At 44.8% G+C, this 16,343-nt stretch overlaps 1 protein-coding gene across 21 annotated transcripts in view; it reads left to right on the forward strand.

Annotated features, from left to right (window-relative positions):
* Nucleotides 1-16,343, forward strand: part of LOC309617275 (uncharacterized protein) — a 56,760-nt gene that overhangs the window by 9,815 nt on the left and 30,602 nt on the right. For 12 of the 21 annotated variants that reach the window (XM_082369353.1, XM_082369337.1, XM_082369333.1 and 9 more), the window contains exons 2-4: nucleotides 1,188-1,589; nucleotides 4,597-4,723; nucleotides 6,615-10,146. In XM_082369353.1, coding sequence (XP_082225479.1) covers nucleotides 1,557-1,589; nucleotides 4,597-4,723; nucleotides 6,615-7,981 — 1,527 coding nt within the window. In that variant the 5' untranslated portion in view covers nucleotides 1,188-1,556 and the 3' untranslated portion in view covers nucleotides 7,982-10,146. Of the gene's footprint in view, nucleotides 1-1,187; nucleotides 1,590-4,596; nucleotides 4,724-5,702; nucleotides 5,841-6,614; nucleotides 10,147-16,343 lie in introns of all 21 variants that reach the window. The other 9 variants (XM_082369340.1, XM_082369344.1, XM_082369341.1 and 6 more) reach the window with 7 other exon arrangements.

The following is a 16,343-nucleotide window of genomic DNA, read 5'->3' on the forward strand; positions in this document are numbered from 1 at the left end:
GTTTTCACGAATGAAAAAATAATCACATTTCTAAAACAAAATCCTGAGTGGCCAAAGTTTCAGCATAGCCACTGCTCAGATAACTGTCTCTTCTCAGACTCCAGTGTGTCCTGTTCAGTTTTCTTTGAGATCTTAACTTTTGTTTTTCAATCCTCTACTGATATTTTCCCAGAGCTATCCAGCCATTATCTTTAAATAAGTACATAATCATTAGTGGCTTTCAGTGATTTTCATTTCACAACTTTTTCTGGAATAATCTCAACTTCCCATGCCCACGCAATCCCTACTATAACAGTAGGAATAATAATCACTTCTCATAAAAGAGATCAGATTTTGGTGTCCCCCCAATTTTTTTTTTTTGTGGGTTTTTCCACACTTTAATTTATTCATTTTTCAATAAGTTTAAATCCTTGAGGGATACGGCATCACATAGATTCTATGTCCACGGCCTTGGCAGCAAGGTTGCTTGGGAATTCGGCACGAACAATGCCACTATCTCCGTGAACACAAGGTACCTTTCCCCAGGTTACTCTGGTTTTGTTCGGTTTTCCACCAGGAGTTACTTTGTTTGCTTTGTACACATAAGCATGTCTCTTGCCTAGATATTTAGAATTCTGTTTCATTTCGAGCATAGACCCCTTCAATTTTTTTTTTTTAAATTATTAGCACCTTTTAAATTATTTATTTATTTTATTATTATTATTATTATTTTTGGCTCTGTTGGGTCTTCGTTTCTGTGCAAGGGCTTCCTCCAGCTGCGGCAAACGGGAGCCACTCTTCATCGCGGTGCGCGGGGCTCTCACTATCGCGGCCTCTCTTGTTGCGGAGCACAGGCTCCAGACGCGCAGGCTCAGCAGTTGTGGCTCACGGGCCTAGTTGCTCCGCGGCATGTGGGATCTTCCCAGACCATGGCTCGAACCCGCGTCCCCTGCATTAGCAGGCAGACTCCCAACCACTGTGCCACCAGGGAAGCCCCAGACCCCTTCAATTTTAAGAGGTGTGTGCTCCCTCTGGTTCCAGAGACTGGGCTTATAGCCAGCAAAAATGGCCTTGGACCACAGCCTTCCAGGCATATTTGTCCTTTCAGAAGTCCTGTTCCCAGCGGGCCTCCACAGGCTTCAAGATGGTTGAAACAGAAAGGCCGATGTCCCAAACTTTTATCTCAGGGTTCTGGTATCTTTGCACAGGTGCTCTAACCGGGCCACTTTACCTGGCGGTTCAGGTGAGCAGCGCTCCACGCTCGGTCCCAGAGCTGTTGGAACTACATTTCCCAGAGGACGCTGCGCCGGGGGCCTTCGGCGTTAAGCCAATTAAAGTTCAGGAGAAGGACACTTCCCTGCGAGAGCATCGCCTAGGGGCGGGACTTCCGGCATTCTCCTCGTGGCGGTCGTTTTGTAGGCACTTGGGGTGTGTTCGCTGCGTCTCAGGTTCCGCAGCTGTGAGTCGAGACCGAGAAGGTCGGAGAGGAGACGCTGTCCGTGCCAGGCCTGGGATAGGGTCCACTGTGCCCGCGTTCCCCCTCCTCTCCCGCCGTTCCCCGCCCCGTCCACAGTCCGATGGCGGCGGCGGCGCTGAGGAACCCGCCTCAGGTAAACGCTCGTCCACCGGCCTTCACCGCCCTCACCTCACCAGACACTAAAGCCCCGAGTGCGGGGCGCCTGCTCTCGTGCCCGCAGCCCAGGCCCGGGTTTCCAGGACGGTGAGGCGGCCGTGGGTGGGGCCCTGTTTCTGACAGACGGTGTGATGGCGCGTGGCAGAGGGTCACAGGCGGAGGGACCGGCAGGTGCAAAGGCTTGGAGGTCGGGTTGAGCCGGAGGATACGGGAACCCCGAGATCTGCCTTGTGTGTTCAGGGAACAGAGAAGGTGAGGCAGAGTCGCGCTTGGAATGCCAGGCTGCCATTTTCAGGAGGCCGGGAGCATTGAGAGTTGTGAACAGAAAAGGACTGTCCTGATTTAGGCTTTCAGAAGTTTTCCAAAAGCTGTTCAGAGGGTTAGACTGGTTGCCTCGCATATAGGTACCAGAATGTGCAGGTGCTTGCAAGGGAGACTGAACTAGTTCAAGGGAATCTCAAGTCTCCTTTGTTTCTCATGGGAACAGAGAGCAGGGGGCAGGAGTCAGGACTGGAATGGCTTTCTGAGAAGTTGAGTGTCTATTCTGCAGGTGATGGGAACAATGGGAGGTTTGGAGCGGAGGAGGGAGGTGATCTGACCCAGCTCTTATCAGGCTCCCTGTGACTGCAGAATGGAGAACCGAATGGGGCGGGAGGGGGTGGTGGCGGTGAAGAAGGTGGTAGGAAAACCAGGGAATACGCTACTGCAATAGTCCAGGTGAGTCTTGATGATGTGGACCAGTGTGGTGACCTTGGAGGGGGTAGACATGGTTAGATCCTGAATTCAATTTTTTCATTAGATCTGCTCAGATTTTCTGATTTTGAAGGTGAGAGTAGAAGTCAGGGATGACCGCAAGGTTTTGGGGTGTAGCAGCCAGAGGGATGGAAGCTCCATCAGTTGGGATCTGGAATTTGGTAGTAGGATTAATTTTCTTTTTCTTTTTCTTTTCTTTTTTTTTTTTGACTGCGTTGGGTCTTCGTTGCTGTGCCTGGGCTTTCTCTAGTTGTGGTAAGCGGGGGGCTACTCTTCGTTGCGGTGAGCGGGCTTCTCATCGTGATGGCTTCTCTTGTTGCGGAGCATGGGCTCTAGGCACACGGGCTTCAGTAGTTGCAGCAAGTGGGCTCAGTAGTTGTGGTGCGTGGGCCCTAGAGTGCGTGGGCTTCAGCAGTTGTGGTGCGCAGGCTCAGTAGTTGTGGTGCACAGGCTTAGTTGCTCCGTGGCAAGTGGGATTTTCCCAGACCAGGGATCGAACCCGTATCCCCTGCATTGACAGGCGGATTCTTAAGCACTGCGCCACCAGGGAAGCCCCAGAATTAATTTTCAATCGGTATTAGGGTTTTTGTTTTGGCCATGTTAAGTGTATGAGATGTTTCAGAGAACAAATCAGTGGAGGTATTAAGTGGGCAGCTGGACACACAGGTCTAGGTCTCTGGGGAGGGTTTCAGGACAGACACCTGAAGAAGGTGGTGGATAGTATGTGGACCAGGGTGGAGCTGTGTATCTTGGCTTAGATGGCTAGAACAGAATACTTTTTATTTCTCACAGTTCTAGAAGCTGGGAAGTCCAAAATCAAAGTATTGGCAGGTTGGATTCCTGGTGAGGGACTCTCTTCCCATCTTGCAGATGGTTCCCTTCTCCCTGTATCCTCATGTAGACTTTTCTTGGTAGAAGGAGGTGGAAAGAGCAAGAGATGCCTGTCTTCCTCTTATAAGGGTTCCTTCTTACAACCTAATCTAAACCTGATTACTTCCCAAAGGCCATGCCTCCAACTACCATCACATTTGGGGTTAAGGCTTCAACATAACAAATTTTGGGAGGATGCATACATTCAGTCCATAACACTGTGGGTCACATTTAGTGGTGATAATCTTGGTCATGATAGTGTTAATAATAGCCCAGGAAGGGGAGAGTGGGGTCTGAGGGCTGGGCCTTGTCCTTGGGCACCAAGGTGGAGTATGATAGACATCACAAACATAGGTGAAGGAGATAAGTGGTCGTGGGAACAGTGTGGGAAAGAGGATGAGCTACCAGGTGATTTAGATTTCTGAGGGATGAGTGCACATGAGACGGAAATGGCGGCAAAGGAGCAATTGAGGCAAGATTGACAGTGAGGCCAGGACTACTGCTTATTCACTGCTCTATGGGCTCACCAGGGTTTTGCTGTGACCTTCTGTTTCTGGGGGTTTTTAGTCAGGTTGGTGGATTAGTTTAAGGGGCACAAGTGGTCATCTGGGAGAGTCACTGGACCTGGGGTGGAAAGTGTCTGGGACTCTGTTTTGAATGATGGTTAGGAAAGGAGAGGAAGTCTGTGACGGGAGAGCACATCAAGTGTAGCTCATGTGGAAGAGGGACATGGCTGTATGACATCTACAAGTTGTTCTGGGTGGCTGAGGTTGAAGCAAGGAGCAGAGTCAGGCAGGACTGCCAATGGCAGTGGGGACCAGTGGAGGTCTGGGTAGTTGGATTCTGTTTGAATTTGCTGAGCACTCTGTATATGCCACGTGTTCTGTGACACGTAGGAAGGAGAGGCAGATGCCTGTGTTGCAGGGCAGGAAAGAGGTGGTGACTGTGAAAGAGTCACGTTGTACAAAGAGTGATGTGGAAAGGGAGTATAAGCTGATGGCCTGAGGGCCCTGGCACTGAGGACATAAGGGTGAAATGTGAGCCCACACCCTTGGTTATGTCCGGGAGGCATGATCTGGGACATCCTAGGAGAATTGCCTCGTAAGAGGGAGTCCTTCCCTGTGTGCCAGGCCCAGAGCATAGATATCATCTGTCTGCCCACCTGCCTGGTGCTGTGGGTGGACAGGGTAATCAAAGGGACCATGAGAAGAGTGTGCACATCAGTGACACCAGGGCCTGGTATCTCCTCTGAGATGAGAAAGTGGTGGGGGGTGGTGAGCAGGGTAGGAGTGGGTGGGTGGATGAACTTGGGGTCCTGTGAGAGAAGCTGATCATGGAACAAACTGTCCCCATCATGGCAGGCCTGTGTGACCTTTGAAGACGTGGCCATTTACTTCTCCCAGGAGGAGTGGGGGCTCCTTGATGAGGCACAGAGGTTCCTGTACCATGATGTGATGCTGGAGAACTTTACACTTACAACATCCCTGGGTAAGGCCTTCATATTCCTCCCAGTGTCCTCAACTGTCCTCTGTGTTTCCCCCTGTCCAAGAGGCAGCTCTGTCCATTCCATGGCTAGACCATGGTCTCTGCTAACTTCCCCATTTGCCTGGCATATGTGCTGTGGGTGCCAGTGCTGAGCTGTGTACACTGCCCCGAGCACTGTACTCCTCAAGCAGCCCCAATGTCTGATACCCCGAGGAATGCAGGGAAGTGTCTGGGAGTCAGTCTGGCAGTCAACCTAATAGAGCTCACATTTCTTTTCCTCTCCTTGGCAAGATGACTGTGTCCAGATCTATGGTACCTTGTGCCCCAGATTCTTCCCCTTTCCTCTTTTTTTTGAGATATAATTGGCATAGGACATATTAGTTTCAGGTGTATTACATAATGATTTGGTATTTGTATTGCAAAATGCTCACAACAGTAAGTCTAGTTAACATCTATCACCATATAGAGCTACATTTTTTTTTTCCTTGTGATGAGAACTTTTAATTTTAAGACTTTCTTGTGACTGCCTATATCAGGATTGCAGGCATTGTCATTGTCACTACTTATATATATGCTTTTCTTGAAAGACCCTGTTTTGGGATTTTGTTGTAATATTCTTTCCTTTCCTGTGGTCTGCTGTTTCCTGAGTTGCTCTGAGCCAGTGCTGAACACTCACATGTCCTGTCTTTCCCTAAGGACTTGTTTCATTCCGGTCTCACGTAGTTACAGAACTGGGGGTGTGTGGGGAGAGCCCTGATTGCTTTACAGGGTGAACATGGCAAGTTAGTCTCAGAGGAGACCTGGTCCTGGTGAGTGGCAACTGGAGGGGGGACGAGGGGAGGGCATGAAAATGAGGCTGTGTTTAATCATACTGGGAAGCTACGCTGTGTCCACCAGTGTTTTGGTGCAAGTGCCACTGGACGCAAATCATTTCTACACTTTCTTCTGCATACTTGACACTTTTCTGATTTGTCATTTCCAGTTTCTGACTGTCCCCACCTTCCAGACCTGTATGCATCATGTCCCTCTCCACTGCACCATCTGTAGTTTCTCCCGCAGTGACTTACACTTATCCAGATACCTCGGAGATGTGGGTTCAGTTCCAGACCACTGCAATACAGTGAGTCACGCAAATTTTTTTGTTTCCCAGTGCATATAGAAGTTATGTTTACATTATACTTTAGTGTATTAAGTGCAGCAGAATTATGCCTAAAAAACAATATACCTACTTTAATTTGAAAGTACTTTTTTGCTAAAAAATCCTAACCATTGTCTGAACCTTCAGTGAGTCATAGTAGTAACATCAAAGATCACTGATCACAGATCATCATAACAAATAATAATGGGACAGTTTGAAAGATTGTGAGAATTACCAGAATGTGACACAGAGATACAAAGTGAGCAAACGCTACTGGGGAAATGGCACCGATAGACTTGCTGGACGTAAGGTTGCCACAAACCTTCAATTTGTAAAGAAAAAAACCAGAATGCAGTATCTGCAAAGGGCAATACAACAAAGTGCCATGATAACGACATATGCCTGTAAAGTGTTGTGAGGTGTGCACACATTCTTAAATAGTCCTTGAAAACCAGCTACTCACTTCCAATTGTATTTCCCTGGGCCTGGACACAGCCATCCTTCTGCATAGTATGGACATGTTCCCAGCTGACAAGATCTTGCTGAAGGCTGTTGGCAGAGGAGGGAGTAAGTGATCCTGCCTCTCCTCCCTGTGTTACACCCTGTATTTGTGCCCTTTGTCCTGGAAAGTTACCCACCTTCTGTGATCTTTAGGGGCCCAGTACTGCAGAGCAGCCCTCCCTTCAAATTAGTGCCTCATCCTGAAAACATTCCCATGGATTCATTAGCACTTTATTAGCATTCCTCTGCTTTCAGATTGTCAGTGTGGAGGAGAGGATGAGGAGATCCCTTCTGAGCAGAGTGTTTCTGGAGGAGAATCACAAGTCAGGACTTCTCAGTCAGTTCCATCGACCCAGAAGACTCATCCCTGCGAGAAGTGTGTCTCAGTCTTGAAAGACATTTTGCAGCTGACTGAGCTCCAGGCAGCATATCTTGGGCAGAAACCATACTTTGGTGGGGGGTCCAGCGGCTTCTGGTTGAATGCAAGCCTTCACCAGTATCAGGAGCATGGCAATGGAGAGAAAAACTTTAAAATGGACGTGGACAGGGCCTCGATTGTGACGAGCTGCAGACTCCATGTGTCAGGGAAGCCCTTCCTCTGTGGGGAGGATGGAAAAGACTTCCTAGCTACCTTGGGCCTTCATCAGCACCAGACCACTCCCAACAGTGAGAAGCCACACAGCAGCATTGAGTCTGGGGAGGCCTTAAACAATGGAAAAAGTCATAACAAGTGGATTGAATGCAGGAAAGTTTTTGGCAACACTCATATACTTCACCACCAGAGAGTCTGCACTGGAGAAAGTCTTGATGAGTGTAGCAAATGCAAATACAGATTTGTTCAGCACCAGCAAATTCACGTTGGAGAAAGGCCTTATGAGTGTAGTGAATGTGGGAAATTCTTTAGCCGTAAAACCCACCTCATTCGACACTGGAGGGTTCACACAGGAGCAAAGCCTTATGAGTGCAGTGAATGTGGGAGGTCTTTTAGCCAGAAATCTGACCTCATTCAACACCAAAGAGTTCACACTGGAGAAAGGCCTTATGAGTGCAGGGAATGTGGGAAATCTTTTATCCAGAAATCCATCCTCATTAAACACCAGAGAGTTCACACTAATGAAAGGCCTTATAAATGCGATGAATGTGGGAAATCGTTTAGCCAAAGTTCTGGCCTCCTTCGACACAAGAGAGCTCACACTAGAGCAAGGCCTTATGAGTGCAGTGAATGTGGGAAAGCCTTTAACTGTAAAACCCACCTCGTTCGACACTGGAGAGCTCACACTGGAGTTAGGCCTTATGAGTGCAGCGAATGCAGAAAATCTTTTAGTGAGAAATCTGTCCTCATTCAACACCAAAGAGTTCACACTGGAGAAAAACCTTATGAGTGCAGTGGATGTGGGAAAGCCTTTAGCCAGAAATCTGTCCTCATTCAGCACCAAAGAGTTCACACAGGAGAAAGGCCTTATGAGTGCAGTGAATGTGGGAAATCCTTTAGCCGCAAAACCCACCTCATTCGACACCGGACGGTGCACACTGGAGCAAGACCTTTTGATTGCAGTGAATGTGGGAGATCCTTTACTCAGAGCTCTGGTCTCCTTCGACACAGGAGAGCTCACATGCAGTGAGTATAGGAAATCCTTTACCTGCAAATCTGACGTTGGTCAACACCAAAGAGTTCACACTGGAAAAAGGTCTTGCACATGCAGTGAATGTGCTTTTATCTTACTTAGCATCATTGTATTGGACGGAAGTCTCTGTGAGGAACCATCTGCGTGAATTGAATCTCGCGTCAGGATATCCACAGACTAGGGATTGATTCACCATAAATTTCACGGTTGTGTGGGAAGCATGTGTAACCTGCCCAAGGTCACTGCCAGTTTCTCTGGCAGAAACTATCTCACCTCTAGCATCTGGCAGGCCCTCACAGTTGGCATCAGTCACAAGCGTAGTATGCTCAGAGCAACTGGCCTCTGTGCTGTCCCGTTTGTTGGAGGAAATCGTGAGTATCCTGAGCCCTTATGGAGTCTTCATTCCCTTTTCTCTGACAAGTTAGGGCATGGACCTGACCTGTGTTGGCCCTGAGAACGCTGAGTTCTGCTGGCAGCTTGCAGAGAAGGACTAGCTTTTTCAAGGACACAATTGGTCTCGGGTAGTTGTGATGAATATTTCCAGCTTCCAAGTCACCCAACCAGAAATTGCCTGTTACACGTTGCTTTGGTTTGTGTAATAATAAAGGCCTTTTTGTTTAAGCACCTTAATTTTGGAAATGCTCTTCACTGTGTGGAATAGTTTGAAAGCACAATAGGACCATCAACTTGAGGGTAAATGACTTTCATGGAGATCCAAACTTTGGGTGCCTCAGAGGACATGGTATGATGGCCAAATATAGGGCTCTCGTTTTAGCCTAGTTTGCATTGCTGCCAAGGCCTCCTAGGAAAGACTACTTTGTTATAATTTTTTGCCTGGATGCCAGAGGTCTGTGCATTCTAGTGCTTCTGGAGACAACATGGATTCTTTTTTTTCTTGCGCACAGGGGGTAACACACAATGGCCAGCACTACTGAGGGAAATCTTAACCCCAGTTCTCCTCCAAAGCAACCATATACCCTGATACCTGGAATTCCATAAGCTAGTGTCCATAATTGTAAGGCTGCAGGGGCAGGGAAGACCACAATTGGTAGAGAAACACTGGTTACTAGGGAGTGGAGGAGACTGCAGCAAGCTACGTGGAACGTACCGCTTCTAAAGGTACATCCACAAATGTTCTACTGACAAGGACTGCAGGATGAGTGTGTCCAGAAATCTCAGGACCTCCAGGTATGTTTACGTTGTGAAGTCATTGGCAGACAAAATAAGGTTTTGGGGGATCCCTCTAGCCTTTCTGAGCTGTTGACCTCAAGGCCAGTGCTATACAGGCAACAGAAGAAGGATGGTGAGATACTGTGGTCCAGGCATGTGGTTCTTGTGACCCAGCCAGCAGTCCTCTTGACTCAGCCGGAAATGGCCTTCACTGTTTGCCAGTATTTCCTGTCCCTGAGGAGAGGCTGCACCTCAAGGCATGAGGAATGAGATAGTGGAGTGATTTTCTGAAGAGTGGGATATTTAGATTTTTATTGTGAACCACTTTTTAAGCCTGCATGATGGTATAATGGGCATAGAAATGTACATATTTAAAGTGTACAATTTGATAAGTTTTCATATGTATACACTTGTGAAACCATTATTATTATCATAATAATGAGCATATCTGTCACCAGCATATTTTCCTCATGCCCTTTTCTAGTCTCCTTGCTCTCCCTGGCCATACAGACAACCATTTATTTACATTCCTTTACAATAGATTGCATTTTCTAGAATGTTATGATTGATCATAAAGTGTTTACTTTTTTTTTTTCTGGCTTCATTGATGCTACATAATTACTTTGAGAATCATTCATTGTACTTACATGAACATTCTTATTTCTAAGAATTCTTAGACATGGAAGCTTTCTCTTCCATGTATAATTGACTATGTTCATCCATTCATCTGTTTATGGATATTTCAGTTATTTCCAGTGTTTAGCTTTTGTAAATAAGAGCTGATATGAACATTAATTTACAATGACTTATATGGATATGTTTCATTTTTCTTGTATTAATAACTCAGAGTGCAGTACCTCAGTCGTGGGGTAGGTGAATAGTATGACTTTTTATGAAATTGCCAAACTGTAATGTAAAATGTTTGTGTTTTTTTACATTCCCACCAGCAGTGTGTGAGACTTCTAATTCCTTCACACCATTGTCAATACCTGGTAAGGTTACTCTTTAATTTTACCCTTTTAAAATAAGTGTGTAGAGGTAATCCACTGGTTTTAATTGCTTTTCCCTAAGGATTTACAACGTTGAGCATTATTTCACGTGTTTGCTGTATATATCTTCTTTAGTAAGATGTCTATTCTTTTCTTTGTCCTATTTTCTATTTTGTGAATTTGGCTATTTTCTTTTTAGTTACAATAAGACAAACAACAAAGACACGTTGGTATTTTACTTATTCTTCAATGATGTGAGTGACTTCCTTGCTGCATGGGATAATTGTTTTTGAATACTGGAAGAATATTTTGTTATTTTTTACTTTTTTTTTTTTTGATGGAATGCACAGTGTATGGACACCTATACCAAACATTTAAGTTTCATCAGCATTATTAACATATTCTCCATCACTTTTCTAAGTGTAGACATTCAATATATTGCATTCAGTAATACTATAAATCAAGCCTTGGTTTGTAGTGTTTGCCAGTTTCTTTGGTATAAATACCATGAACAATTTCAAACTACCAACCTGATGTCACTGAATAGAGTTGGGAAGAGTTGGCAGTATCACACCATTCTAAACAGAGAAATGATTAGAGAGTGATGATGTTTCAATATTTGTAACTTAAAAGAGTTTAATTGATATATAATTGACTTATGTATATATTAAAAATGTCAATTTTGTTGTTTTGATGCATAAAATTTCCTTAAGCCCTTTTTAAATTTGTGCTTTTCAACTTATAAGATTTCTGATACAGGATATAGTCTACTGTTTGTAATTGCTATTTTCAAATATACACAAAAGTAGAAAAGACTGTCTTATGGATCCCCAACCTTCTGTCATTGTTTATAGTCATTCGTGTTTCATCTCTCATGCACATTAGTGGGTTCTTTTACTTAAAACCCAGAGATTGTGTTGTTTAATACATAGTTTCTTGAGAATGCTTCTCTAAAATGTAAGAGTATTTCCATAATGACAATAACTTTCTCACACAAAATAAAAATATTTTAAAGTGTGATAAATATTTTATCAGTGCTGAATTTTATCAATTTTCTCAAAAATATATTCGTTCTTTAAGGCAGACTACAGACGTACCTTGTTTTATTGTGCTTCACAGATACTGTATTTTTTTTTTTAATAAATTGAAGGTTTGTGGCAACACTGCACTGAGCAAATCTATTGGCACCATTTTTCAAACAGCATTTCCTCATTTTGTATCTCTGTGTCACATTTTGGTAATTCTCACAAGTTTTCGAACTTTTTCATTATTATTATACTTCTTATGAGATCTGTGATTAGTTATCTTTGATGTTACTTTTTTTTTTTTTTTTGTCTGTGCCATGCAGCTTGTGAGATCCTAGTTCTCTGGCCACGCATTGAACCCGGGCCCTCAGCAGTGAAAGCACAGAGTACTAACCACTGGACTGCCAGAAAATTCCCAGTTGGTTTTTTTGTTACTTTGTTTTTTGTTTTTGTGATGTTACTATTGTAGTTGTTTTGGAGCACCATGAGCTGTACGCCTCTAAGATGGTGAACTTAATTGATAAATGTGTGTTCTGACTGCTCCACTGATTGGCCATTCCCCTGTCTTTCTCTCTCTCTTTGGCCTCCCTATTCCCTGAGACACAACAATATTGAAATTAGGCCAATTAATAACCCTACAATAACCTCCAGTGTTCCAGTGAAAGGTTGGAGTCACTTCACGTCTTTCACTTTAAATCAGAAGCTAGAAATGATTAAGCTTAATGAGGAAGGCATGTCAAAAGCTAAGAGCTTGTACGTCTGTCGGGAGTGGGCCCAGAACAGTATTTATGTACTTTTTCCAAACTTATATTTTTGGCGTTGCTTGGGCCATGCACCTTTTTTTTTTTTTTTTAATTAATAGACTTTTACTTTTTTTTTTTTAAGTATTTGTTTTTTATTTATTTATTTATGGCTGTGTTGGGTCTTCGTTTCTGCGCGAGGGCTTTCTCTAGTTGTGGCAGGCGGGGGCCACTCTTCATCGTGGTGTGCAGGCCTCTCACTATCGCGGCCTCTCTTGTTGCGGAGCACAGGCTCCAGACGCGCAGGCTCAGTAATTGTGGCTCACGGGCCCAGCTGCTCCGTGGCACGTGGGATCCTCCCAGACCAGGGCTCGAACCCGTGTCCCCTGCATTGGCAGGCAGACTCTCAACCACTGTGCCACCAGGGAAGCCCCATGCACCTTTATAGCAATATGTGTATTTACTAGGAGAGTCAGGATCCAGCAAAAGGAACAGCAAAAGCCAATGTACTTTGAGATTCTAATTTTGAGCTCCATCCACTTAGAGCTACTGGGGCAAAGCTTTAAGGCTTCGAAGCCACCAAGGAGGCAGGCAGTGCTGAGGGAAAACCCTCTGGCTACTTTATGAAAATAGAACACAAGTTTATATCCAGCAATGACCAGGAAATATTTCAGTCCAAACACTGTCATTTCCTGAGGGATCCCTTTGGAGAAAAGAACTAAGCAGTTGGCTAGGACAAGCTGGTTGAGGATTTGGTCTGTGGGTGTGAGACTTCTTCCAGTGATCGAAGTGAAAGTATAAAAACAAAGAAGTGAGGAGTTTCCCAGGATCCCATCTTTCATCTGAGTGAGGAGGATAATCACCCAGTGCAGGTTAGTAGAAACCATCACATCAGTAACTTAGGGATAATGTTTAATCGGAGTCAGAAGAATCAAATTGATGTTTGATGCCAGGACAGTAACTGCAGGGGTAACATCCATGCAGGTGTGGAAAGGAGTCATCTGGACACTAATGCAGTCACCCAGAGGCAGAGCTCTCCCCCAGTCCCTGGGGCGCCAGGTACTCCTGCATGCTGGCAGGTTGTGTTCCTTTCTGGAGGCTCTGGGGAACCAGATTCTTGCTTGTTTGGGTTGTTGGCAGAGTTCAATTCTATGTGGTTGTAGGACTGAGGACTCTCAGCTCCCTAGGTGCTCTCTGGTTGTGTTGAGGGCATCTGCGAAGTCTCAGTTTCTTCAAAGAGGTTTTTGTGTGACTGACAGCTCTGACCTTTCCATCTTGCTGAGTCAGGACTAAGGTTGCTGGCTGTCAGACGTGTACTGTCCTTAGCTCCTACGGTTCTAGCACAAAGCTGTTATCTCAAAACCAGCAATAGGGCATCAAACGCCCTTATCATACTGCCATATCTCTGACTGATGTCTGCAACTTTCTCCCTGCAGCTGGGATAGTTTCTCCACTCTTTTAAATTAGTTAATTAATTAATTAATTAATTATTTATGTTTTTGATGGGTTTTGCTGGATGTTACAAGTACTTTTGTTTTTTTAATTAATTTTTATATTTGGCTGCGCTGGGTCTTCGTTACTGTGCACGGGCTTTCTCTAGTTGCAGCGAGTGGGGGCTACTCTTCATTGTGGTGCGCAGACTTCTCATTGCAGTGGCTTCTCTTGTTGCGGAGCACGGGGTCTAGGCACCCGGGCTCAGTAGTTGTGGCGCATGTGCTTAGTTGCTCCGCAGCATGTGGGATCCTCCTGGACCAGGGCTTGAACCCGTGTCCCCTGCATTGGCAGGCGGATTCTTAACCACTGCGCCACCAGGGAAGTCCTAGTTTCTCTACTTTTAAAGACTTATCTGTATTTTTTTTTAAGATTATTTTCTTTGTATTGTAGTAAAAAATACATAACATTAAATTTATCATCTTAACCATTTTTAAATGTACTGTTCAGCAGGGTTAGATACATTCACATTGTTGTGCAACAGATCTGAGGGGCTTATAAAGACAAGGAAAGGAGGTTTGCATTACAAATAATTTTAATTGGAATTGGAGGCAGAAAATAGTCTTGGCTGAACATGATTGACTGCTAAGTCCATCACTGAAGGGAGGTCAAAGTCCGTTACTGTGACAGGTTCTTGCAGAGCTCTTGGAAGATTTGTGGTTTGGCCCAGATCAGAAGTTCATGGTTCTACCCGTTGAGGACGTGTGTCAGGTTCACCTCTTTAATGGACTCCCAGCACCATTTTATTTTTTTTAACACTTTTTAAAAAATGTTTTATTTATTTATATTTAAAACGTTTGTATATTTTTGGCTGTGTTGGGTCTTCATTGCTGCACGTGGTCTTTCTCTAGTTGTGGCAAGGGGGGGCTACTCTTCGTTGCGGTGTACGGGCTTCTCATTGAGGTGACTTGTCTTGTTGCGGAGCACAGGCTGTAGGTGTGTGGGCTTCAGTAGTTGTGGCTTGCAGGCTCAGTAGCTGTGGTGCACGGGCTTAGTTGCTCTGTGGCATGTGGGATCTTCCCGGACCAGGGGTCGAACCCGTGTCCCCTGCATTGGCAGGCGGATTCTTAACCACTGAGCCACTAGAGAAGTCCCACAGCACCATTTTAAAAGCCTTGACATAAGTAACTCCATTTTGTTTCACATTTCACACTTGGGATTAGAACAAAAACACTGACGGAAGAGACATGTTCCTATGAGACCTCAGTGCACATGAATTAAAGTGTTTCTTTTTGTCCTGTTAATCTGTCTTGTGTCAGGTTTTTTTTTTTTTTTTGGCCACACTGCGTGGCATTCGGGATCTTAGTTCCTGGACCAGGAATCTAACCCACGCCCCCTGCAGTGGAAGCGTGGAGTTTTAACCATTAGACGGCCAGGGAAGTCCCTTGTGTCAATTTTATTATTAGTCCAGCCACAAGAACTCAAGAGGGGTAGAGCGGGAAATTTCCCCCTCCTGACATAGCCTTGCCTCAGTCTCCCATAGTCACAGTACCCATTGCTTTCAGATATTCCATATTGGGCATAGATGCTCTGACACAATAGAAATGGATTAAAATTAAGACTTTGACATTTACAAATTGGCTTGATAAATGTGACCCCATGTAAGTCAAAACAGGACCTTCAAGGATTAAAACTTATGTGTAATAAAATGGTGATTATACCCCACTGCTTCTCCATTTACAGTCCAATTTTGCTTGTTCTTAAATCTGAAAAAAATAATGAGCACCACTTGATAGATTACTGCAACCTTAATGCTATGGTCCTGTTCATCAAGGTTCCATATCCAATACTCAGTAAAAGTTACTGATTCTATTCAATCAACAACGGGTGAATATTTTTTGCTCTATAGATTTGGCTGACATGTTCTCTTCAGTGCCTGTTTCAATAGCCTCTACTGCAGTTTGTTTCTACCTTAAGAGGGGTACAATACACCTTTTCCTGGCTACTCCAACATATTCGTCATTACAAATTTTACTTCCAAATTAAAATCAGCAGGCACTCCTGATAGTGCCCTCAGAAACTCTACCATAGAGGATTTGGCAATTTCTCCTTAAACCTGCTGGAGTCTGGACACATGATGGCTGTAAGTTGACCAAGGGCTTCTGATACAAGAAGCTGGCCTTCTCTGCCCATGCTGTCTGACATTAAAACCACCGATGACTGGCTACCTCCTGGGTCTTCTGGAAATAGAGGCTGTCACAGACCCTGAGCCTGTGACTCTCCGTATTCAGCTGCCCATCATGCTTTGAGTCATGGAAACAACACAGTCCAATCTCAGCACAGCTACCGAGGCCTCTGTAGATTAAAACATCCTGGAAACAAACCTGGAACCTCTGGCATATTCCACCTGTAGGAGTGGTGGCATCCTCTGTCTTTAGTCACTTGCCAGATTCCATGGTGCTGGAAGGTCACCTCCATTCAGGCCCCTTGTCTACCTGGAGAGCCCCTTGGGATTAACTGAGTGAACTGCAGTGGAAGATGAACAGCACTGCCAACCATCAGACATGGTGGAGCTCAGTGAAATGTTGCTTCTTTCCATCCTTTAGCCAGGACATCCCTGATAGAACACAGGACCCAAGGGACAACACCCTTGGGCAAACTTCAGGCAAGAATCTTAGCATGGGGTGACCTGGCTCACAATGGCCACATCTCCACATTTATTATAAACTGTTGGGTCATTACTTAAAAATTGTCCCCTCGGTAAAAATAGCAAGAACCTCTAGGAATCTCTTGCTTCACAGTTAAATCAAAATCACACGTCTCCACATGTATTAACGCCACAATATGAGGTCTTGCCAGGATATTCCTTTTTCACTTCGGAGTTATAATTTGAACCTAAACTTCCTCCACGAAAAAACCAAAAACCTGTCAAGTGCAGCTGCACACCATTCTTGTGACTTGATTTTTCTGCTACTGGTAGGAGTACTTTTATCAATTTTCAAGA

Source organism: Balaenoptera borealis, assembly GCF_965194805.1.
Source record: "Balaenoptera borealis genome assembly, chromosome: 19".
NCBI lineage: Eukaryota > Metazoa > Chordata > Mammalia > Artiodactyla > Balaenopteridae > Balaenoptera > Balaenoptera borealis.